General features: G+C 56.6%; 1 protein-coding gene across 1 annotated transcript in view; it reads left to right on the top strand.

Annotated features, from left to right (window-relative positions):
• The window catches only part of KCNC1 (potassium voltage-gated channel subfamily C member 1), a 45,335-nt gene extending 26,997 nt beyond the window's left edge, over positions 1 to 18,338 (top strand). The window contains exons 2-4 of the mRNA XM_047776182.1: positions 8,150 to 9,083; positions 15,910 to 16,098; positions 18,050 to 18,338. Coding sequence (XP_047632138.1) covers positions 8,150 to 9,083; positions 15,910 to 16,098; positions 18,050 to 18,114 — 1,188 coding nt within the window. The 3' untranslated portion in view covers positions 18,115 to 18,338. The remainder of the gene's footprint in view (positions 1 to 8,149; positions 9,084 to 15,909; positions 16,099 to 18,049) is intronic.
• Positions 18,339 to 25,601: the final 7,263 nt, after the last annotated feature.

Below are 25,601 nucleotides of genomic sequence, written 5' to 3'. Positions count from 1 at the left end.
AAAGGCAGGTGGAACCTGGAGACCAGAGGGACCTGGGAGGGCAGTTTTAAATAAGCAAAGGCTCAGAGGCCACAATGTTGATGATGAAAGCCCAGAACTGACCCTGCTCTGCCTTGGGAGCTTGGGCAGGGCCCTTCCCTCTGCCTCCATTTCCCCCTTCCTGCCACAAGGGGCAGCTTTTGGACCACAAACCTCTGAGGACCCCCTATTTCCTGCTGTTTGAGTTTCTAATGATGTTTTTCCTAAGTCCAAGGTACCATGGATTCAACATGGGGATATAGGAAGAAATACCACTTTAAGGATGTGTATATCAGATGAAATATTTTCATTTCCAAAATGTGCATCTTGGAATGAAAGCAGTATGGGAACCTCCACCACATCAAAACTTGCCAGTCTGGGAGATCCCGCTGTGGCTTGGTGGGTTAAGAATCCAACTGTGGTAGCTTGGGTCGCTACAGAGGCAGGGGTTCAAAATCCCGCTTGGTGCAGCAGGTTAAAGGATCCAGGGTTGCCGCATAGGTCACAGCTGCAGCTTGGATTCAGTCCCTGGCCTAGGAACTTCTATATGCCTGGGTGTGGCCATAAAAAAAAAGAAAGAAAGAAAGAAAAAAGGTGCCAGCCTAGCTGTTGAGGCAGCCCCTTCCAGATAGGACCTGGGTCTGGAGTCACGAGAATGAATTTCGTGAAGTGGGTTGTTGTCCTGCCGGGAGGCCGGGCTCCCTGAGGCCTGGGCATGGCCTTTTGGGGCCTCGGTTCCCCCACTACCCAGGCTGGATCCCAGGACTGGGAGAGGCAGTGGAGCAGGATGAGGGGATGCTGATCTGGACACAGCCCTGCCCCCCTGTGACTGGTGCAGCACCCCCCCCCCGTTCTCTTTCAGTCGGAGTCAGCCCCATGGAAAGGGGCACCCATCCCCACTAGGGTGTGAGGGACCATCTATGGCATTAAAAAGGGTCGTGGTCTCAACTCAGAGGATACATGCCCAGATGTCCAGCCAGACCAGAGATATACACACACACACACATGCCCAGATGCCCAGCCAGACCAGAGATACACACGCACACATATCACACCTCATACATGTCCCGGTACACATGTACCCATATCATACCCCATAGGGATGCTGGATGGAGGCCTCAAGACCCAGCCAGGCCTCTGGTAGTTCACGATGGAGGCATGGACCAAAAAAGGGACTGGACCCCAAAGACCCCCGTCTCCCCTCACAGCCCACAGCCAGCCCAGCAAGCTGTGAGCAGGCCCAGCCCAAGGAGGTCCAGATGAGTCTAATTCAGTTTCCAAACTCAACTCGACTGACAATTTATTTAGGCCAATTGGCCGCCCCGCCTGCTCTGCATCACTGACTCCGCATGGATTAACTCAAACCCGGCACACCCCCGCTGGGCAGATTTAATTAGGCGGAAAAACTGACCTGAAGCCTCTAGGGGCTTGGGGCCTGGACACTAGCCAGGGCTCCCCTGATTAGCCCCACTGCCTGCAACCTTGCCCAGTCTCAGAATCCTTGGAAGGGACAGAGTCCATCCCTCACCGTACCAATGATGAAACTGAGGCCCTGAGAGGGGAGGTGACCTGCCAAGGTCACACAGCGAGTGAGTGGCCAGGCCACAGTGCTGGTCTCTGCATCACGTTACAACCATCACCTTGCTCCTGGAACACCAAACTGCGAGAACACAGAGCCCCACGATGAACCCCTGGACAGTTCTGAAAGGCAAGCACAATTTTCTAAAGATGACTGTGGCCTTAATAATTTATAATGAAAGTCATAGCACATATTGGTCATTTTAATAGATAGTAAATTGCCTTTCTGATTTATGGTTTCAGGGGTGGGGTTACGGTAAAAAATAACTTGGTGATTTATAAAACATCTTCTTAAGTCAACAGATCGTTAGTAGGTTTGTCTGACTTTACAGCCAACAGTCTCACCACCCTGGTTACCATAGAAATGGGATGCCCTTGCTCTGTTGCCATGGCTACTGCTTTCTAGAACACAATTGGTGGGTCTCTCACAGTTTGTGATTCTGGGGGAAAAAAAAGAAAGAAAGAAAGAAAGAAGGCAAAGCCAGAACTACCAGTTTGGGTTCATGCTGTATTATAAGGTCATTTCTCCTGCGTTGTCTTAAAATTTCACAGGGTGGGTAGCCTCTGAGGTGTGGCCAGGCTGGGTGACAGTTGGCTCTGGGCTTCCAAGCAAAGCTCCCTTTGTGCCCACCCCCCCCCCATCAGACTAGAAGCCCAAGAAGGTTGGCCTCCCAGATGGCCTGGGTCCTCGGTGTGGAGGTACTGGTGTCTCTGGGGTGGGCTGAGGAAGGGAGACAGGGCCTGGCAGGAGGCTGGTGGGTGACAGGCAGGTGTAGGGGCAGGAAATCCGTCTGGACAGGGAGGCAGGCCGAGGGCATCAGGGAAGGCTGAGGAGGCGGGCTGGGGCTGCCGTCCTGTGGGAAAGACAGACACTGAGTCAGTCACACCCGGCAGGGACTAGGTGGGCCAGCTGCACAGCAGTGCCTGGGGCTTGGGGTATTTGCGTGGGTGCTGTGTGGTGACCACTGCTGAGTGTAGACACTGAGTGTGGGAGCAGGGAGGCATGTGCCTCCAGATATATCACCTGGGTGTTTATGCTTGATGGGCCATGATATGTTTCAGTAAGATCATGTGCCCCTGTGTTTTCTGTGCACATGTGGTAAGGACACTGGGCTGTGGTTTGTGTGGCCACGCACTGCAGTGTATGTGCTTGGGTAACGGGCGAGGTGCCCACTTTGGGTAGCTGAGTGTGTCTGTGGGTGACTGTCCTGTGGAGGACTGGGGCTCAGAAGGCAGACAGCTCATGTGGGGGGCAGCCCCCTGCAGTCCTGGGAGTGACAGCCCAGTGTCACTGCAGAGACTGCTCCCAAGGTTTGCTGCCCCGGGCCTGCCGGGCAGGGGTTCCCTCCCTGCCAGGGGTCAGCTGATCCCAGGAGCTCCCCATCCCCACGCACCTACCCCCTCCCTCTGGCTGAGCTTGTGGAACAAGTCCGGTCATCTCTCAGCCTACCCTCTCTAGATCTGTCAGGAGGAGGGCCCGGTGGGGATGCAGGCCAGGCCATCCCAGGCTGCTGTCAGCAATGAGTCCTGCCCCAGGCACTAGCAACAACGCTTCAGGCGTGGCTGGGCTCCAGCCTGTGGATCCAGGTACGCTGGCTCTCTCCCTCATAACCTGCCCTCAGGGAGTCCCAGCTGTGGGTGCCAAGCTCCAAGATAGAGACATCCAGACACAATCAGGGCCGGCTCCCCAGAGCGCAGAGCTGTGTTTTTTAGCCCCAAGAGCTTTGGCATCTCTGGTGGTGGAGAGAGCTTAAATTTTGGAGCCAGATAAACCAGGGCCCAAGCCTCAGTTTTATCACTAGCCTTTAAACTTTGGTTTAGTTCCTGAACCTTTCTATCCTTGGGTTTCCCTTCTGGTATAATCAGGTACAGTCAGCTGTCTCATCAGGTCTGTGGGAGGACTAAAGGCACATAGTAGGTCGCTAGCTGGGAGGACTAAAGGCACATAGTAGGTCCCTGGCTGGGAAGATTAAACACACATAGTAGGTCCTTCGCTGGGAAGACTAAAGGCACGTAGTAGGACCTTAGCTGAGAGGACTAAAGGCACATAGGAAGTCCTTAGCTTTGACAGCATCTCCTCTCTCCTTCCTGGTTCAGCTTCTCTGAGGATGGACAAGAGAGCACTGGGGACTTACCTGAAAGCTCTGGCTTTGACTGTGGTGCACTGGGGCTTAGGAGAATGTGGCGGTTTGAGCAAGCCAGGGGTGCCTTCAACCCTCCTAAGGGTTCACTTGGCCACGGATGTTGCTAGGGCTCTCCCTGTCGCAAAGGATTCAGTGCCAAAGGCAGAGTCCAGGAAGGTAGGTGCTGGGGAGCACAGGTGGGACAGCAGGCCTGGCTTCCTTCTCTCCAGCTCCCCTGGGGAAGAAGTCCTAGTGGCTCTAGGCCTGGCTGCCGCTGTCCACATCTCACCCTCATCCTTGGTCACCGGAGTCCAGAGGGGAAAGAATCTAGGCAGAATGGCCGTTGGTCACTGAGAACCAAGGATTTAGGTCATTTTCTAAAACCTGATTCAGTTTCTAAGATCTGACCTCTTTCCAGGCCTCAGTTTTTCCATCAGGCCCTGTCCTGTGAGAGAAGCAAATGGGACGAGGGCTCTGAGGTCATTTGGGGGGACCTGGGAGGGACTGAGAAGGCTTATGGGACATCAGTGCTCTCTCCAGGCTCCTCCTGTAAACCTCCCTAAGCACTAATGAGCCAGAGCCAGAGATGGGCTCGCTGCCTCCCTGGGGGTGAATTTAGAGACCCCTGGGATGGGGGGTGCTTCATTGGCTGCCTCCTAAGGGCCTCAGCTGCCAAGAGGAAGCCTCACTGGGAAAGATGTCTCAGGAGATGGGCTACTTAGCCGGGTGCTGATGAATGGGTTTTCCACATGGAGAGGGACAGGAACCCTCTGGAAGAAGGAACAGCAGGTGCAAAGACATGGAGATGGGGTGAGAAATGGCAAGAATCTGGGTACATGTGAGGAGAGGACCCTGGGGAGCCAGTGAAGCCAGGGTGCCTCATGTGCCAGGCTGAGGAGTCAGGGCTTTGCTCTGCGGGCAGCGTAGCCAGGCGACCGGGCAAAGAACTGGGATTCCAACAGTCGTCTCCTCTGGGAGCTGGGTGAAGCCTGTCGCGGTGGCTGAGATTGCAGTCTACAACCTGCTGGCTTTGATGGCAGGGGCCCTGTTGAGAGAGCATCCTATGTGAGTAGAGGGGACAGAGGAGGGTAGCTGTGAGACAGCTCAGGAGAGGGGGTGCCACGGCTGATGGGGCAAGGGAAGGGGCCTGCCTCTTGGCCTCCCTTAGACACTCACAGCGTACGTCTCCCCTCCCATCACCACCACCACCAAAAAAAAAAAAAAAAAAAAGACCAGGGGAGGAGTGAGACCTGCCCTGTGGGAGTCTGGGCTGTGAGATTTAAGCTCTAAAATGGGGCTCTTCATAAGGAATCTGGGGTGAAATACCAGCATAGGGGGAAGTGTTCTTCACTCCAAGAGCTTTGGCAGCTCTGGTAATACAAAGAGCGCTGGAACTTGGAGTTCCTATCATGGCACAGTGGTTAATGAATCCGACTAGGAACCATGAGGTTGCGGGTTCGATCCCTGACCTTGCTCTGTGGGTTAAGGATCCGGCATTGCCGTGAGCTGTGGTGTAGGTCGCAGACGCAGCTTGGATCCCGCGCTGCTGTGGCTCTGGTGTAGGCTGGCGGCTACAGCTCCGATTGGACCCCTAGCCTGGGAACCTTCATAATCCGAGGGAGCGGCCCAAGAAATGGCAAAAAAGACAAAAAAAAAAAAAGAGTGCTGGAACTAAATAAACTTGGTTCGGACCTAGTGACCTCTTCCAGTTGCTTCCACATTGCTTTCCTTGTTTGCCTCTGTGGCGTCCCAGGTCAGCGCTATCTGACCCTTAAAGAGCTGTTTCTGGAGTCAGAAGACCTGGCTCGTCTAAGTCCCTACTCTGCCCTCATCTTGTCCAGACCTGACCTACTTCACAGGGCTGCAGGGGGGCTCACCTTTCAGCCACTACGCTGTACTTGTCTTGTGTGTGTCTTTTACCTTCAGTTGGGCAGGGGGCTCCCTGGATGTAAACTGGCACCTGGTGAGGAGCAGAAGGAAAAAAGGATGGATGGATGGGCAAGTAGAAGAAGGGGAGGAAGGGAGGGAGGGAGGAAGGGAAAAGAGGGAGAGAGGAAAGAAAGGAAGAATGAATAAATGAATGATGGACGCAAGGGAGGAAGGAACAGAGAAAGGAAGGAATGGAGGGAAGAAGGAAAGAAGAGTGAATGGACATGTGGATAAAAAGGAGAGAGAGAGGCTAGAAGAAAGGAAGGATGCGTTGTTGGAAGGGAGGGAGAAGGAAGGATGACGAATGGGTGACAGAAAGGATGGAAGGAAGGATGCACAGAGAATCGCACTTGATAGTCTAGGATAAAGTTTCTGAAAATTTCATGATGCTCTAAAACCAGCATCAGGAGGGGGTTCCCCGGTGGCTCAGTGGGTTAAAGATCTGGTGGTGTTACCGCCATGGCTCAGGCTACAGCTGTGGCACAGTTTCGATCCCTGGCCCAGGAATTTCTGCATGCTGCAGGCGCAGCCAAAAAAACAAAAAAATAAAAATAAAACCAGCAGGAGCATTAGCATGCTCCAGCACGTGGCTTAGGCAGATCTCTTGGTGTTTCTGGGCCAGACTTGCCTTCTGTATGTAGCATGTAGTGTCTTAGACCAGATCATCTCTAAAGGCTGCTCTTACTTAGAACTTCTGAGATGCTGGCTCTGTCCCTTCCCCTTTTCTCTCCCTTTCCCCCAACCCAGAATATGTCTTAGAAGGTCCACAAAGTTCTGGGTTTCTGGATCTGTGCCAGGTTGGGTGCCAGGTCCCATGGCCATGGTCAGCCCAGACAGGGCCATCACCAGGTGGGGAGGTGCATCAGTACAAACTAAAGAAATCACTGAAGCAGTGTGGTGGCTCCTTGTGACAGATACAGGGTGGGGCCTTGGCAGCCCTTGACATTTTCTACAAAGGCAGCTCTGGAGAATGAATTTGCCACCCATTCCAGACTATAGCCCAAGCGCTGCCTCCAGGGAGAGGGCCTTGCCCGGGTCTTGGTCTGTCTTGACAGGCTGGGAGAAGGGAACCCAGAGGGGAGGGGAAGAGTGGGAACAGGACAAGCTGGGCCCCTGGAGGACCCCTGGCCAGAGTGCCCCCGCCCAGGGCAGTGTTAGATCCGGGTGTGTGTGGAGGGGGTGGGGACCTGGCTGGATGCAGAGCCTTTACCTGGAATTCAGTCTGAGTAGGAGGGTTTGAAACTCTTGACAGCTGCTTGAGTCTCTTTGCTCGGGTTCCCATGTCTGCTGGGGGCTAGAGAAGCCCAGAGGGTCATCGGATGGGGCCACCAAACCAAAGCCTCCTGAGCTTTTCTCCAGGTAGACAGGCTGGGTTTTCCTGGTCATTTCCTTCTCACTAGGGAGGGGGGCTGAAAGGAGCAGGCACCCCCACATGTTTGGAAAGCTCCAGACCCATCACTTTCTTCCTTCCTCCCACCCACAGTCCTGCCGTGGGGCCGGTGGGCAGCAGCCGAAGAGAAGCAGAGCCTGTGGATGATGGTGCCTTTGAGGACCCCTGGTCCACTTCTCCCCCTGATGCCCGAACCTGCAGACATATTGTCTCTGACAAATGACCATTTAGATCTGATTTCAGTATCTCCAAGGTGGGGGAACTCACGTCTAAGTTGGTGGTATGAGTTCCTATTAACAATAGAGAGAAGGAGAGAAAAGAGTTGTCTAAGGCCCTGGGGCATATCTAGCTTATGTCATTCCACATAGGCTAGAACAGGAAGAGATTGCACAAATGAGGTACAGATCCATGAAAAAGAGAATGAATGGACGGGTGTAGGAACAAAAGAAAGATGGGAGGTGAGGCCTTTGAGAGGCCTGGATCCCCCTCTCCTTTCTTTGCCAACCTCAGCTTCAGCTGGATAGGTCTCTTTCATTAGTCACAGGGGGCTAAATGCTTTAAGAAGTCACTACCAAATCACAGTGTCTTACCACAGTAGAAGTTTATTTCCCATCCAGGTATTTAGTGGGTGTCTTTCTTTCCAAGGATCCAGGCTGCTTCCTTCTGGTGGCCCTGCTGGTCCCACTAGGACTTCAGCATTTGACCTGCAGTCAGGGGAAGAAAGAAGCCAGGGAAGGTTAGCAGGAAGGTTGTGTGAGGCAGGCCCAGCCTTAGAGCACACCCTCCTCCCCGCCACCCCAGGGTCCACTAGCCTGAGCGGAGGCACGTGACACCCTCCGGCCCCAGAGGAAGCTGGGAGTTGTGGTCCAGCTGAACTCCCAGGAGGAAAGGAAAGGCATTTGTGAAAACAAAGCCTTCTCTACCTTGACCTCTCAACCACCTGAGCCTCCTAACCCCATGCCCCAGGCTCTGAGCCCATGTCAGCAGGGACATCACACAGGCATCTTGCCCTGGCCTGGCCCTTGACTGGACGCCGCCCAGAGGCACCCCAGATCTCTCTGCTCTGGGTGGGAGGGCCTCCCCTCTGACACTGTGTGTTTCTCCTCCACAGTATGTGGCCTTCGCCTCCCTCTTCTTTATCCTGGTCTCCATCACCACCTTCTGCCTGGAGACCCACGAGCGCTTCAACCCCATCGTGAACAAGACGGAGATCGAGAATGTTCGGAACGGCACCCAGGTGCGCTACTACCGGGAAGCCGAGACGGAGGCCTTCCTCACCTACATCGAGGGCGTCTGCGTGGTCTGGTTCACCTTCGAGTTCCTCATGCGTGTGGTCTTCTGCCCCAACAAGGTGGAGTTCATCAAGAACTCGCTCAACATCATCGACTTTGTGGCCATCCTCCCCTTCTACCTGGAGGTGGGCCTGAGCGGCCTGTCCTCCAAGGCCGCCAAGGACGTGCTGGGCTTCCTGCGCGTCGTCCGCTTCGTGCGGATCCTGCGCATCTTCAAGCTGACCCGCCACTTCGTGGGCCTGAGGGTCCTGGGCCACACCCTCCGCGCCAGCACCAACGAGTTCCTGCTGCTCATCATCTTCCTGGCTCTGGGCGTCCTGATCTTCGCCACCATGATCTACTACGCCGAGAGGATAGGGGCGCAGCCCAATGACCCCAGCGCCAGCGAGCACACCCACTTTAAGAACATCCCCATCGGCTTCTGGTGGGCCGTGGTCACCATGACGACGCTGGGCTACGGAGACATGTACCCGCAGACGTGGTCCGGCATGTTGGTGGGAGCGCTGTGCGCGCTGGCGGGCGTGCTGACCATCGCCATGCCCGTGCCCGTCATTGTGAACAATTTTGGGATGTATTACTCCTTAGCCATGGCTAAGCAGAAACTACCAAAGAAAAAAAAGAAGCATATTCCGCGGCCACCGCAGCTGGGATCTCCCAATTATTGTAAATCTGTCGTAAACTCTCCACACCACAGTACTCAGAGTGACACATGCCCGCTGGCCCAGGAAGAAATTTTAGAAATTAACAGAGCAGGTAGGAAACCTCTTAGAGGCATGTCGATCTGACCTTTCACCTCCGCCCCCTGTAGCGATGATTCCAGATTCAGTCAGACTGCTTCCTTAGTTCCACGGGTGACCCTGGACCCTGCCCTCTCAGTCTCGAGGTGTGGCGTCTGGGGGCCCAGGGAGATGCTGGGCGGCCACATTCACGAGGCAAGAGCCTGCTAGAAGAACCTCACTGGTGGCCCCGGGGAAGGAGGTTGACACTCGGGTCGCCTGGGGGTCTGAAGAGATGACACTCCCGCGAGGTCGCTGAGGACTCTCTTGGCAGGAGCCCGGGGGCGCTGCTGCTTGGTGGACAGGAGTTGAGCATGAGTCGATGACTCAGGCCCATGACCTAGTGTCGGGGCAGGGCGGGGGCAGGTGTGATTCGGAAATGCCAGACAGCTTTCTGATGTGGTCTTGCCACGGCTCCCTGCAGGCTGTGCGCGTGGCACAGCGGGGGGCACGGGATCTGGCAGAAGGGTCCCTGCAAAAGGCAGTAGCCAGGATTCTCACCTCCCCCGCCCCAGCCCCAACCGAGCCTGGCTCCATAGCTGAGTAGCGTTCCTGCTCTGACGCCAGCTGCCTAGCTCCAGGCGCGTCCTAGGAGACGCCTCTTGCCCTCCGTAACGAGCTTACTTACCCCATAGCATGCGGAACCAACTCATCTTCTACCACCACTCTAGAGTTTAGCGTTTATCTTTAGGAACCTGTTGGAGTGACTCGAGCTTTCACGTTGTCTGTTGGGGTTGATGGTCAAGTGGGAGTTTCCGGTGGCCTTCTGATGGACGCGGCCGGTGAGAGAAGGACTAGAGGGGGCCACCCCCCCGGGCAGCTTAGATGAAAGCGCTACAGACCAGCAACCACCTCCCACCCAGAGTTCTCCCCGTTTCCGGCGGTAGGGACGGCAGCAGCAATACATGACATCCCAACCGGTGTATGACCACTTTCCCGTGACTTCAGTGGGGGCGGGGGGGAGGGGGAGGTTGGGGAGGGGGGGAGGGGGGCCATGAAACAATACTAGTCACCGTGGGATATATTCTAATATTCCATGGCTAGTGGTTCGTTATGGGATTATCTCAGTTTTATGAGAACCTGCACATAGCACATAAAGTTGATCACGGGGCTCTGGTCCGAAGATAAAGCCCATAGTCTACCTCTACCCATGGAATACCATCGACTTATTCTGTGGACACAGGGATTTGAAGAGAATGAATGACCCAGAGAAGAGTGACAGCGCTGAGCTAAGAAGGAGTGCCAGGCTGAGCAGGCTGAGTGAGTGATGGGTAGTCTTTTAGTCTACAGATGACCCCACCCCCACCCCGGGCCCAGGTCAGGCAGTGGGGGCTGCAGGCCAGCTCGGCCCTAGATGAGCAGGGCTCCCCGGGTTTGGGTGGCCTCCCCCAGTGGATGACTGAGTCTTTCTTCCCCGCTGACGTGCTCTCTGACCCCTCCCCCATCCTCCTCCTGGTCTGGCTTCATCCCACAGCTGTGCTGCCCAGAGCAGTACCCCCCCACACCCCAGGCCCCCTTCTCCATCCCTGGGGGCTTTCTCGCCCCTTCACCTGGCCCCGTACCCCTCCCCACTCCCCAGGATTCCTGCAGGTACCTGAGAGGAATATGGTTAGTGTGGAACAGGGTGGGGTCTGAGGTGGGGCTGGACCCCCTGGCCAAGACACTGGCTCCTGCTGGGCGAGCCGGGCGTGGGCCATGGAGAGCTCCTGCCCTACCTGTCTGCTTTGCATTAGCTAGCCCTTCTGTTTGACCTCAGGAGCCACCTTCATGGCAAGGAATGTTTCTGGGGTTCTGGGGGAGGGTCGGGTGGGCCTAGGCCCCAGCTTCACTCCAGGCCTCAGCAGGAAAAGCTCAGCCCGGGGTGGCATCACCAGGGCACTCCTCAGCCATCAGTCACATCCTTCCCAATACTGAATCTTTCAGGCTTAGTGCCCCAAACATGGATGCCTCAGGCCAGCCTATTAAGGAGCCCTCATTCACTCCAGCCAGGCACAGATTCCTCAGCACTCCTACATATGGGTTGAGGGCATATGTGCGCGCGCACCCCCCCCACACACACACAACCAATGTGCGTGTTCTGACATGTACACCAGCTAGTCCCAGGGACACAAACCTCTTCCCATGAAAGCCCAGTGCACTCCTGTTGGACTCCCTGGGCCCCTGGGCCCCCCAACCAAGGGCAGCCCTGCTCCTGGGAACCTCATTGTCCCGACCCCAGGTCTCAGGGATCCAGAGTGTTCTGGCTTGAACGGTGTCTACAGCTGAGGAAGTACCTGAGGCCCTTCCAGGCTTGAGGCTCTGGAATCCAGATGCCCAGATCCTGCTCCCTGTCTCCCTCCCATCCCCCACACCCCGTCCTCACCCCCTGCCCAAATTCTCACTTCCTCGGGGGGGGGGGGCTGCTATCTGGATATCCGAGGCCCCCTCTGAGCCTCATCCCTCACTGGAACACTCCTCCCTCCAAAAGATCATCACCAAGAGGGTGTGTGGTCCTTAGGGACTCCCTGAACCCCTTCCCATTTGCCTCCTTTTCTGTTTGCAGCTCAGCACCTGGACGGGTGCAGGGTTGGGGGTGAGTTGGTGAGTGAGTGCGGGGGAGGCCAGAGGTGAGGCGGGCAAGTGTGGGTGGAGACCTGGCCCTGTGGGACCCGAGAGGTGAGATGTAGCCCCCGGGACCTGTTCAGCCTCTCCCCACCCCAAGGGTAGTCAAGGCGCCTCAGTGAAACCTGGGGATCTCCGATCCCACTTTTCAAACCTGCACTTGGGGCCAAGTGCAGTATGCTAGGTTCCGAGGGCACCCCGCTCCCAGGGCTCTGGCCCTGGGACTCAGGCAAGACCTCCCAGTCCTTCCCTGCCCGTCTTGGTCCTTCCTGAAGCCTCAGGTCTGTGTGTCTGTGAGGGATGATCTGGTCTCCTCTGTAGCATGGCTGGCACAGTCTCAGTGTTTGGGGGATTCATCCTGATGGGGGTTGTAAGGAGGGGCACCAGGAGGACATCTCCAGAGTCAGGGACTGCCTGGGGCTGATAGCCCAGGAGAAGCTCCTCCTTTCCCAAAGGGGGGCCAGACCACCTGCTCTGGACAGTTCGGAGAGCTCCCTCTGTCCTGCCGTGTCCATTCACGTGTGTCTTGTCCATCTCTGCTCCTGTGATGTGGGCTGGTCCTCTGTGGTGCCGCGTCTGGGGCTTCAGGGTGCTACCATAGGCGAGCAGGGGGCTGGCGCGGGGGACGGGTGGTGGCTGGACCCCCTTCCTGCCTGTGAGCACGTCAGGCAGCGGTGAGGTCTCGAAAAGCTCCTGCCTGGGTCCCCGGGAGCTACCATTGCAGCCTCCGGGGCATCTTTACGTGGAAGGGCTCTCCCCTGAGCAGCTGCCTCCAGAGCACCCCTGGCCCCGGCCCTGCACGCCTCCCCTGCTGTGCTGCAGTGGGTGCCTGGAGTGGTGCCGCCCCCCCCCGGGACCGGGGAGGTGGCGGGATCTGGATGGCGGTGACCAGGCGGGGTGTGGGCAGGACCCTCCACACGGGCTTGGATGCAGGGCCGCGGTGGGCAGCGGGGGGCCCTGAGGGGGGTCAGCGAGGTCCCCAGGTGGGCTTAGGGGGAGGAGTGGAAAAACAAGGGACTCTGAGGGCCACGCATGGGTGTTCTTTTTCTGTGTTGTTCACATGCTCTCTCTTTCTCTCTCTCCACTAATCATGTTTCTCTCTCTCTCTCCTCGTTTTGTTGCATGACTTGTGCTGGTTCTTGTGATTGTACCCTGCCTGTGTCTCTCACAGACGGTCCCCAGTTAGCCTGGGACTCCCCCCACCCCCGCCCCAAGTCCCCAGCTGGGCAGATCCCTGGGGCTAAACCCAAGGAGATGCCCAGCCACCCCTACCTGCCCGCCCCCAGCCCTGCGTGTGCCCTGGGTGCCCAGGGCGCCCTCTGCTGGTGTGAACAGTAAGTACATCGGCCGTGCCCGGAGACCAGGGCACTAAAGCCAGCCTGCTAACTAAAGCCCGGGTTCTCCTTGCTCCAAAGTTTTAAAAAAAATGACCCTCTTGCGGACGCTCATCTCTCTCAGCCCATTTCAAAGCCTGGAAACCATCTCCGTGAGACGCTGCCCATGCTGCCATTTCATCATCACAGGCCCACGGGTCTAGTGGGGACTGAAGGGCCCTGGACCAGGGGAGGCAGAGCTCCCAGCTCTCTGGGGAGCATGTGGGAACCAAGAGACCTGGTGGCCATCTCATCTGAAGGGTGGGGTGGGGGCAGAAGGGTGGGGAGTCCTGGGAGAGCTGGTGCCTCTGGCCTTTTTCACAGATTCCCCAAGTTTGGAGAGCTGACCCCTCCTTGGCTGGTCCCTCTTCCAGCCACCCCTCTGGAGTTGGAGAGAGAGGATGATGCTCCCAGTTGCTGAGACCACCCCAAACCACAGAAAAGCCCACAACCCAGGGAGGCTGGCTCCTTCCCAAGCAGGACCTAAACCCTCCCACCCAGGCACAGCCTCCTTCGCAAAGGTCATGGAGAGGAAGCAGGCTCCAGGGAGGAAAGGGGGTCCAGCTCACATCCACCCAGTGATGCCCGATGGCTGCCCCCTGGCCCAACCTCTGCAGGGAAACCAGCCCCAACTTTGGGTCCTCTTAAAGGCCGTGAGCGCTGGATGCTCCAGGGGCAAGCTCGGCGGGGTTGGGGGTGTGGGGGGCAGAGCCAGACGTGGGGCCTCGGGCTCCACCCCCCACCTCTGACCCACCCCTGGGCAAGGAAGACCTGCAGGCTGTAGCTACCTCCACTGACAGACGAGGGCCAGCACAGAACATCGAGTCCTGGCCCCGCTCCCAGATGGAGAGGCTGCGTTGTAGAGGACCTGCTGTTTTCCCCTGGAGGAAAATGTGTGCAGTGACTGTGGTCCCCGACTTCCACACCCTCATCTACCTTCTCCTCCCTTCCACGTCCCTCCCTCCTCCCCAGAGACCCTCGGAAGGGAAGATGGAGCCGGCCAGATGGGGAGACAGGACTGGGCTTGTCTGTGTGCACACGTGTGTGCCCTCAGACACGCCGCAAGTGCAAGGCAGCCCCCAGACCCGGGGGAGGCTCCAGCCCCAGTCACGTGGTGTCAGCGTTACCTTGGTAACTGGCCTTTCTGGTTCAGAGTAAATCGGGGAGCAAAGCCCATGGGATTTGTCAAGAAACGCACTGTACGTGAAATGCTTTTGCCATCCTGTACGACAGATTTTTTTTTTTTTAAGTTCCAAAATTATGATGGGTTTTTTTTTTTTGGATTTGCTTTACGAATAAACCTGATTGGTCCATTTCTCTTTTGACTGACTGCCTCTTTGTAGTGACATGATGTGTACACGGGCCGTGATCCTGCCCGCGGGCACGCTCAGTGCGTGCACTCGGAGAAGGACCACTTCTGTGTGTAGTGACACGAGGTGAACAGGGTCACAGAAGAGGGTCAAATCCGGTGGAGGCTGTCTCCAGCTTTTTGCCCCTCTCGAATCTTTCAGAGAGCCTCCCCTTGCGGGGTCGTGCCCACATCGGGTCTGTCTTCCCTGGAGGCTCTCAGCCTAGAGGAAGTCTTTGAGGAAGCCACGGTGCCCACCCTGGGGACTGAGTCGGCACCACCCTGTCCGGGAAGAGCCTGCTTTGAGGGGCAGAGAGCGAGGGGCAGGCTCAGTCCCCAAGAGTGACGGGCAGGGGCAGGGGCTACCTCTGCCAGCTCCAGAGGCGCGCGGCGCAGCTGCTGGACTTGGGAGAGGGAGAGCGCCCTGCTCTGGCCACGCTTTGCCCTCCCCCCAACTGTGCCCCCACACTTCTCCCCAGGTTCCTTCTCAGGCTACCACAGAGGCCAAGACTCGTCTTTCCCACTCGAGTCCATCAGCCGCTGTTGTCTTTACGCCTCCATTTGCTCTGCTTTGCGGGGGATGCTGCCGAGAGGAGACAGAGGAATGGGAGGGAGCCCCCCTCCCGAATCATGGCCTGCTGTCACCGCCTCATGCTACATCCCTGTTGCACCTGTGCAAGCTGACCAGGCCTGCTTGGGGGCAGAGCAGGGCGGAGGATGCTGGCTTGGTCTGTGTGGGGATCCGAGTGGACCGAGTGACCAGCTTAAGTCTGTGTGGGGATAGAACAGATTGGCCCATTTGGGTCTGCATGGGGGGACCAGGAGACTGTGGGACCAGGCCTAGTCTTGTACGGGGGAACAGAGCATGTAGAACGGCCAGACCGGGTCCATGTGGGAGGGACTGAGTGATCAGATAGGGTGTGTGTGGGGGACAGCATGAAACAAGTGACCATAGGGGATCCCGTGGGGTCTGGAGCAGGGCTGATGGGCGGGATCTGGATGAGGCCGGGGTGGCCTGAGCAGCCAGTTGGCTGTGGACAGGGGCAGCCAGGCTCTGGTCAGCAGCGGAGGGGTCAGAGAAGGCTGCCTCTCTGGACAAGAGTGTCTCTGCGTGTCTGTCTGTCTTCTCCCTGAGCTCTGTGTCTGGCCCTCTACCCATGACCACGTGCACACCATCCTGTCTCATCGGCCCGCCGTGGGCCCTGGGCCCACCCCCAGCACCGCGCTTGCTGGGCCCATCACCAACTCATCTTTTTGCAAACTTTGAGCAAACCCAGGAACCCTCCTCCTGGCACCGTGGGCAGCTGGAAGGCTGCCTGAGTGAGCCGGGGACCCCCAGCCTCGTCCCTCCCTCCATGGTCCACTCGCTTTTCCTTCCTCAGTTACAGGCTGCCCTTTGCCGATGCCCCACTTCTGGCCTGTCCCCCCCCACAACTAAACAGTTTTCAGTGTCTCAATAGCTTCTGCTTATATGTTTGAAGATTCCAAACTGAATGGGGAGGTGGCGAAGGCCGCGCTGGCGAACGAAGACTGCCCCCACATAGACCAGGCCCTCACTCCCGATGAGGGCCTGCCCTTTACGCGCTCGGGCACCCGCGAGAGATACGGACCCTGCTTCCTCTTATCAACCGGGGAGTACGCGTGCCCACCTGGTGGAGGAGTGAGAAAGGGTACGTAGAGGAGGCCGGGGTGCTCTGCATCAGCCGGGCCGCCTCGCGCTCCTGCAGATGGGCGGGCGGGGCGGTGGGCGAGGGGCGCTGAGGGGCAGGCAGGCACATTGGGGTGGGGGGTTGAGGAGCAGAAGGAGCCCCAGGGATGTCGGGCTGGCAGAGAGCCTGTGAGGTCCAGGCGGCTGTGGGTTGGAAATGAGCTGAGGACGTGGGAAGGGACTGGAGAACAGGCTGGCTGCCTCTCATCCCCAAGGCAGAGGGGTACCCAGGGACGTGGGAGGAGCCGCGACTTCCCCAGGTGGCTCTGGCAGATGGCAGGTCAGACCCCAAAGGCAAAATGATCTCCCCGGTCCCTTTTTGGAGGAGGACAATGGGGTGGGTCAGGATCCTGTGGGCTTGGCCATCGGAGATCCCTGCTTTGGAAGAGGCAGCCTCTACAGAGAAGCCACAGACCAGTGGGAGGCAAAGCATGAAGAGAGAGGTGGCTTCAGGGCTTGGAGGGGAGGCCAGTGTCCTTGCAGAGGTGAAGTATGTGCCAGTCAGAATATCGCTAGTAGAGAGCTTGCCCAGAGACGGTGGTTATGCAGGACTCTGCAACCCCTTCCACCCCCAGCGCCCTTGAGCCAGGGCCCTGGGTGTGGTCAGCGCCCCCTTGTGGTTGGTAAAGATGAGCCCTGTGGCAGTCTCTGCTCAGGGTCTCCTTGGATCAGACCTTTATCTTAGGCTGACCCCTCAGGGGGAAAAGGCTTGTACTAGAGCTTGAGCATGGGCTGGGGAGGGGCTTGGGCACACCTCCTCCCACCCAGCTTTAGGCTCCAGGCATTGGCCAGGGCTTGGAAGGTGGAGGAAGCCACCTTCAGCACAGCAGACTGGCTGGGCGGCTCATGCATGCTGGAGAGCGCCTCACAGGCTCACAGGGGATGCATGCTGACCGGGGTGAGCAGATTGGGTCAGACAGTTGGTTTTTCAGGGCAACTGTTGGTGTAGCCTGTGGTCATTCACAACTGCTCCAAAATTTGAAACGGTTCAACGATACGCAATGAGAAAACATAGAATTCAAAATAAAGGGCAAGCCCAGGAGAGGAGAGGCAGCCAACACTGAGATGGGGGAAGTCCTTCTGGTCACTGGGGTAGTGTGCTCACCTGATCCAGGCTGGGCGGGCCCTGCTTCCTTGCCCTGCCTGAAGGTCCCTCGGACCCCAGCGTGGCATACCACCCCCCGCATGGTGCTGCATGGCGGAGGGTTGCCGGCCTGGGGCAGGGCCCATCCTTGGCGCTTTCCATGGATAGGCCTGGTGCTGCCCATCCCACCTGGCTTTTTTCCAAGTGGAGGCTCTAGAAAACCAGGAGCAGGGCCAACCCAGGAGAGCGGGGGAGCAGGGGACAGCAGTGGCTGTGCTCTGTTTGGTAAGGTCTCATGGGCTGCCAGTCTCCTTCATCTTGGAATGTTGGCTCAGATCCGTGTGGCCTAAGGAGCAGACAGGAGAGTCTCTTTACTGGGCTTCCAGAAGCCCAGGGTCTGTGGGGCAGGAGCAGCCCTGTCTCCCTCTAGTGGCGGGGGGTCTAGTGGCAGCCACTGTCCACTGGCCACATGCACGCCCCAGTCCCGCAGCACCGAGGGGAAGCGCCCCCACCCGCACCCACCAGGCCCCACTCTCACACGGAGTCTTGACAGCCGCCGAGGACTTGCTTTTCTAGGATAACTCCAGGCCACAAGCCATGTGCAGGGTAGAGGAGAGTTAGGGACTCAACCCATTCCCCCAGGAGGGAGAGAAAGAGGCGCGCTAGGCTGGCTGACTGCATGGGAGAACCAGGCCAGCTGGAGAAGGATCTGCCTGCCTCTGCATGCGGCTGTTCTGTCTTTCCTCCTCCTTCCTTAAAACTAAGTACCGAGCGGGATGGGAAAGCCAAGAAGAGAAGCTCAAGTGTTAATTGTATTCTTTACATACAGATCTTTGCAAAGAAAGCCCTGTCATTGCTAAGTATATGCCGACAGAGGCTGTGAGAGTGACTTGACCAGGCGGCTTGGCCCAGGACACTGGTGGCTATTAAGCATCTGGGTGGACCTGCAGCCCCTCCTCACCCTCGGACAGAGTAAATTCACGCCATGCAGGTTTGCCGGACGAGTCCGAGTGGCCCAGGCCTTGTACTAGGACGGACGTAGCTTTTCTACGGCCAAATGGTAACTGACCGTAGAGGATTTCTTTTCCTTCTTTTCCTTTTTTAAAAATTTTATTTTACTCGGGGAGGGGGGGCGGGGCGGAGGGTTTCCTTAGCATGACTTGCATGAAGTTAAACAGAAAACCCAGCCATCCACACCCACCCACCCCCTGCACCTGTATGATGACCCTTAACCACGACAACAACGAAGAGAAGCGAGAGTCCTCTATTTTCTTTCAAAGCGCTTTCTTTCCTTTGATACACCTTGTTGGAGCCAAACTGTAACAGGGCCGAGTTGGGTAGAAACCTGTACGTTTGGGGGGGATGGAGTGGGGGAGGGGGAGGGACGGGACCGGAGGACTTCCGTTTTTTGTACACACGATCGAGAGTACGGTTCCCCAAAGGGCAGTCGGTCAGCCATCGGTCATATTGACCTCACCTTCATAGTGCATCTCTCACGCGGAATCTGAGAACTTTGCTCCCCGTAGAATTGTGGAAACTCGCCCTGCTGCCTTCTTTCCTCTGTCTGGCATGCTTGTGACCCAGCGGACGTCTCCCCAAGACCCCTGACAGCGGCTAGTCTAGGTTGAGTCAATCATCTTAGCGGTGTGTAGATCCAGTGCGACCAACTTTCATAACAAATCATAGTAGATAAATCCGCACCGTCTGGATTTTCCAAGCGTTACTTCAGAGCACCAACAGATCAGGACCGCGGGAGGGCCGGTCCTCCTCCACTCTGATTAAGGCACAACCCGGCATTGTATGCGATTTAGTACTTCAGAGTCAAAAAGAAAAACAGCAACCACCACCACCACAACAAAAAACCCTGCATGCCCAATGTTATGCAAAGCGATTCTAGCATGAAATAAATTTTGTATCATGGTTTCTGTATAGTCTAAAGCAGATTTGTTTTCCTGAAGCAATTGGAGGTTTGCAGAGACACACTTCCCAACAGAAACAGAGGACAGTAGCTTGGCTTTGGTCTGATTCTAAAATTAGTGGTGGGGTGGGGGGTGGGGAAGGATGATATTTTTGAAAAACACATGCTCGAGTTGAAAAAAAAAATGCAACATCTCAAGCTCTCACTGCAACTCGCAACATTTCCTGGAAAGAGCAATGCTGCTTTAGTTCAATGCCCTCCCCTCCTGGGGCCCTGGCCTCGATAATAAAAAGCTGACGTTGGAGATGAAGCATGGATTTGGGTTTTTATTGCCTCTGGCAGGGTTGCAGTTCGGTTCTGGGTCCCCCAGCCCTGAGTCAGGCCCTCTGTGGCTGGGCTGCCCTGGCTCCTCTGGTCTCAGGGACCCGCCCAAGGTGCTAGCAGTCCTTCGCTGGGGGAAAGCCAGGGCCGTCCCCCCACCTACCCACAGATCCCGTTGGGTTGGGGGAGGGGGACAGCTCTGAGAAGGAATCAGACCAAAAGGGCCCTGACTTTAGACCAGCCCATCCTCTAGGGGGTTCATCCCCCCAGGCAATTTCTTCCTGAATCACGGGGCATGGCTGTGATTCCTCGAATCTGGCTTTGCCGGCGCTCCCAGCCCCCTACGTCTTCCCCTTGTGCAGACCTTGGTCACCTCTGTCCTAGGGCCATCCTTGAATCCGATGGCGCCAGAGGCAGGGGTCTGACAGGTCTGGTGCCCTACCAACTCTGCCCTTGCTGGGCCCGGTCCAGGGGACCACTCATTACAGACCCCTCACTCAGCCTGGAGGCATCTTGGAAGGAGTGCCGCCCTCTCCCAGGGATCTGGATTGGCTCGGGTTGCTCACTTGGTTTTGGCTAGGGGTAGAGTCGGGGATTGGGCTTCCAAGCCTTTCCTATCCACTAGAGAATCTTGGGTGGTGGAAAAGTCCCTAATGAGCACAGCGGTCAGCCTCTGAGCATTTTCCAGATGAAGAACCAAGGCCCAGAGAGGAGGGATCTGACCAGGGCTGCAAACAAGTGGGTGTCACTTTCCCCTGGATTTCTGGTCCCTTGATGCCTCCCGGCACGGCTAAGTCAAACAATCATATGGGTGGGCGGGAGGCTGAAAGTGGGTGCTGAATTCTCACCCAAAGGTTTCTCATCCCCTCCAAGCTTTTTTTTTTTTTTTTTTTAATGATCACACCCACGGCATATGGAAGTTTCCAGGCCAGGGATTGAGGGATTGAATCCAAGCCACAGCTGTTATCTGTGCCGCAGCTGCGGCTTTGCTGGATCCCTTATAACTCACTGCGCCAGCCACAGATTGAACTCACACCTCCACAGAGACTGGAGCTGCTGTAGTTGGCTTCTTAACCCACTGCGCCACAGTGGGAGCTCCCCTCTCAAAGCATTTACTTCAACTTCTCAGTAGGTAGCGGGGGTGGGGTGGGGAGGGGAATCAGTGGCACAGTGAGTATGGTAAGGCCTCTGCCCAGAGGTCATGCAGCCAAAGAGCTGCCAGGTCCACACATGTATGTAACAGCCAGTCCTAAGCATCAGGATGTAGAAGCCAGGCAGCCTCAGCTGTGGCAGGGAGGGAGGGCAGCGTTCCCTCCCCAGGGGAGCCACCCTGGAAGTGCCTCTTGTGGTCTTGAGTGGCCTCGACACAAGGCTGTTTGGAACAGGGGTTTTCGGGGACATAGCTAATGAGAATGGGGATTAGCATACACTGAGCCTCTGCCCTGTACAGGGCATCTGAGAAAAGTCCTCTCATCATGGGCCACAGGAATTCAACATGCCCATTCGGGGAGTTCCCGTAGTGCCTCTGTGGAAACGAATCCAATTAGAAACCATGAGGTTGTGGGTTCGATCCCTGGCCTTGCCTAGTGGGTTAAGGATCCAGCATTGCCATGAGCTGTGGTGAAGGTTGCAGACATGGCTTGGATACCAAGTTGCTGTGGCTGTGGGGTAGGTGGCAGCTACAGCTCTGATTCGACCCCTAGCCTGGGAGCTTCATATGCCTTGAGTATGGCCCTAAAAAGCCAAACAACAACAACAAAAATGCCCATTTGAGAGGCAAGAGAACAGGTACAGAGAGAGAGAAAGTCACTTGCTCAAAGCCACACAGCCAGGAAATGATGAAGCCAAGATTTTCAACCCAGGTGGTCTGACTCCAGGGCTCAGGTTAAGATGTCTCAAGCAAAATGAGGCCTTCCCGGGGCTGGAGGTAGAATTGACTGGAATGTTAGAGCTGCTGGTCCTGAATCCCGGGGCCCTCAGGCCATGGCTAAGACGGAGGGCCATTTACACCCTGCTCCGAGCCTCCCATGCCCACATCTGACCACTGGATTTCCTCCTTAAACAACTGTTGCCCTGGAGTTCCCATCGTGGCGCAGTGGTTAACGAATCCGACTAGGAATCATGAGGTTGTGGGTTCGATCCCTGCCCTTGCTCAGTGGGTTAATGATCTGGCGTTGCCGTGAGCTGTGGTGTAGGTTGCAGATGTGGCTTGGATCTTGCGTTGCTATGGCTCTGGCGTAGGCCGGCGGCTACAGCTCTGATTCGAACCCTAGCCTGGGAACCTCCATATGCCGCTGGAGTGGCCCGAGAAATGGCAAAAAGACAAAAAAAAAACCAAAAAAAACCCTGTTGCCCTAAGAGTGACATTGAAGCCCCTTAAATTGACCAACAAGGCCCATTGGCCTCTCGTCTCCCCACTCTCACCTCGCTGTGCTCTGGTCGCTGGGAAATTCTTACCCTTCTGCAGTTACACGTGTGCCCTGAGGACCTGAAACCCCCATCCTGTTTCCCAACTCGCTCCCAGACTCCCAGTTTCGATTTGTCACTAAGTCACTTCCCTCAGACATGGTGGGTGCCAGTGGAGGCTTCACTCTGAGCCCCAGGTCTGGATTCACCATTCTTTTTTTTTTATTTTATTTTAAGGGCTGCTCCCATGACATATGGAGGTTCCCAGGCTAGGGGTCGAATCAGAGCTGTAGCTGCAGGCCTATACCACAGCCTCAGCAATGTGGGATCTGAGCCGTGTCTGCGACCCACACCATGGCTCATGGCAACAATGGATCCTTAACCCACTGAAGGAGGCCAGGGATCAAGCTCGCATTCTCATGGATACTAATCAATTCACTACCGCTGAGCCACAAGGGGAACTCCCTGGATTCACCATTCTTGTTGGGCAGAGCCTCATCTAAGTTTGGCCTGATGTTGCACTGGGGCAGAAGGTGGTCGCCGTCAAGGAAAGGGGGGCACCCGCCAGCGGTGAGTGTGTGGGGTTAGGATGTAAACGTCCCTCTCACAGCTGGTGCATGGCCGCCTTTCAACAGTCACTCCTGGGGCCCAAGACCTGTGAGCACGTGATGGGGTCTCACTCCTGGCTCCTTCATCCTTTCCTCATTCTCACGCAGGGGGAATATGAAGGCCCATTAACTTAGTCTATCCAGAAAAAAAAAATCACTCTTAGAAGCAAGTGGGCATTTTCTCCAGCAGGCTCCTAGGAGGGCTCTTTAGCTAACCAGGTGGATGGTATTGACGTTGACTGTCAAATGGTTATGCTGCCCACAACATGGTTATCAAACATCTGGAAGAGATGAAAACTGAGGATGGGTGGGGGTCAGGGGACCACAGAGCCCGCGCATCTAGCCCCCCACCGTATGGTGACCCTAAGGGTTACTGACTAGCTCATTCACTGACATGTACAGGGCCTTTCCTCTGGCCCAGGCCCCGTCCTTGTTCACCAGAACAAGACAAAGAGGCTGAATTGACCAAGACTTGGTCCTTTGTTCTCAAAGAGCTCAGGATCTGGTAGGAATGAGAGGCTTGGACATCTACAAGTCTGAGAATAACCAACAGGGTGTTCCAAGGGTCCAGAAGACAACCTGGGAGACGCAGTCAACAGCCCCTCACCCCCTTGGCACTTGCAGGCGCTCATCAGATCCGGCCAGTGAACTGACGTGGACAAGTCTGTCTGCCACTGTCGGGCGGTGGGGTGGGAGGTGGAGGAACTGGAGGAGCCAGGTGGTCTGCGGTGTCTCGTGCAAGAGCCATTCACTATCCCATGTGTGGATTATCTGGGCTGTGTGTGCTTCTAAGAAGGAAGGGGCTGACCCAGGTTCGGAGCAAGGCTCTGAGGCTTAGGGCTCATGCACCACCGGACCCCGTTTTGGGCTGGGAAGGAGCCCAAGACTCTTCCTGGTGCCCCCAAGGGGGCATTAGGCTTAGCAGCAGAGGACTTGGTGTTTGAGTTTCCTCCAGCAGGTGCTGGAAGAGATGGGGTATTCTGTGCAGCTGTGCCAAGTGTGCAGGTTCCTCGGGAGAGAAAACCCTGCCTGGGCCTCACTCACACAGGACTGCCTTCTGACCTGTGTGTCTGATGCAGACCACCCAGCCTGTAGGACAGCAGGTGGCAGCCAGTAATTGTGGATTTGCTCCAAGCTGGGTCACCTCTGGGCTGTCCAATTGCCCCATCTTTGAAGGCTGGGTCAAGACCAGCTCATTGTGCAGAGAGATGTCCTTCCTCCCATTCTGGAAGTGCTTAGAGGCTGAATTGGCCTCTACTGGTTCTGGGAGGTGGGGGGACCAAGGGCCTTGCAGGCCGGGGCAGTGCTGTTTCTAGGATACAGTATCGGGAGCAGGACTCTGTGCACTGGTGTTCAAGGTCAGCTGGTGGCCGTGGGTGGACTCTAGGTGCAGGCCTGAGGCGCTCAGGATGGCCCTCACCCCCACTCTCCTGAGCTGAACCCTCTCCTGGTCCCAGGGCCACCCCATGTCTGCACACCTCGTCTGGCTCAAGGCTCTGGCTGGGTCACTTCTCAAACAGGACCCTGGCCCAGGAGTGAGGTGTGTGACCTTGAGATGGTCTTGTCCCCTTTATAGGCCTCTTTTTTCTCACATGAACAGTGAAAAATGTCGGACAAGATCAGTGGTTTTAAAACTGTCTCGGGAGGTCCCGTTGTGGCTCAGCAGGTAACAAACCCGACTAGTATCCATGAGGACCCGAGTTCGATCCCTGGCCTTGTTCAGTGGGTTAAGGATCCGGCGTTGCTGTGACTGTGGTGTAGGCTGGCAGCTGTAGCTCCGATGGGACCCCTAGCCTGGGAACTGCCATGTGCCATGGGTGCGGCCTTAAAAAGACCAAAAAAAAAAAAAAAAAGTCTTTCTCAAGGATTCCCTTGTCAAGTGAAATCTTATGTGAAGGCTGATATACAATATAGATTAAAACGAAGCTGCTGTGACTAAGGTGGAGGGTGGGGACCCTGACCTCTGTCTCCTTGGCCTTTTCTTTAACCCACAGCCCACAAGGGGGCCACTGAGTCCTCTGGAGACTGCTGGCACTCTAACAAATGCAGTTTGAAGGCCACCAGGCTAGAAGGCCGTGACAGGTCCTTCAGCTGTGATGTCCTGGGGTTCTGTGAGGTCCTGAAGCCCTTGGAGCCTAGTGCTCACAGACCCAAAGCTCCCCTGAGTTAGAGAGGGGAGGAAGTCTAGGAGGGGCCACAGACCTGGCTAGTCTCCCGGGGAAAGCCACTTTCAGAGGCCGTCTACGCAATGGCCTGCTGCCAGTCACAGCGGAGGGAGAGGGGCTGTGTCCGCAGAGCCATAGCTGCCACGCGGGGAAACAGGAGGCCTGGGGTCTGGCCTGGTCCCCGTTTCACCTGAGGGCCCCCTCCTGCAGAGGCTGGGGCCTGGGGGCGGATGTCAGAAATTAGGGTCTCATGCTGCTTTCCCCGCAGGCCTCCCTGGCTCCCCCCACGCTGTGCCTGTTCCTCACCTGAAACTACACAGCTTGGCAATTACAGTCACACAGACCAGGTCCAGACTCCTGCCTGGCTCTGAAGAAGACATTGGTCTTCAGAGCTTCATGGGTTCTAGATTCCCTTGTCTGTCGCCGGGGTCTCCTCCGTCCAGTCTTCCCAGAGGTCTTGGGTCTTCCTCCATTTGCTCATCAACACCTTCCCCCACCCCCACTCCAGAGCCCTCCCTCTCAGTCCTAGTCACCAAGACAAGAACGCCTTCCCAGCCAAGTACCCAGCCACCAGATCAGGGTACCTCGATCTCTTTGAACCAGCAGACTGCACGCTCTGGGCCTGGAGAAGGAAACCCCAGGAGAGGCAGTGGCTGCTCTCGCCATGGCCTTGGAACCCTCTGTCTTGCTGAACTGAAGGTTACTGGACCAAAACCACCACTAGTTTTCTGCCCTTCCAGGAAGGGACGGGCTGGAGCCTCCCCGTTCCTTCCTGTGTCCTTTGGTGGGGACCGAACCCTCATTCTCACTTGCTGGGCAGAGGGACGTCTACCTCCTTGAGCCCAGATGCCAGGCAGGCAGCAGCGCGCATTTGGGTGTCGGGTCGGCCCAACCACTGTGCCTCCTGAATCCTTCTCAGGCCAACCACGCGACCCGACAAAGCAATTTTCTGGGGCCACTTTG

Source organism: Phacochoerus africanus, chromosome 4, assembly GCF_016906955.1.
Source record: "Phacochoerus africanus isolate WHEZ1 chromosome 4, ROS_Pafr_v1, whole genome shotgun sequence".
NCBI lineage: Eukaryota > Metazoa > Chordata > Mammalia > Artiodactyla > Suidae > Phacochoerus > Phacochoerus africanus.
Note: the sequence above shows the minus strand (reverse complement) of the source record. Positions and strands in the feature narration are given on the sequence as shown.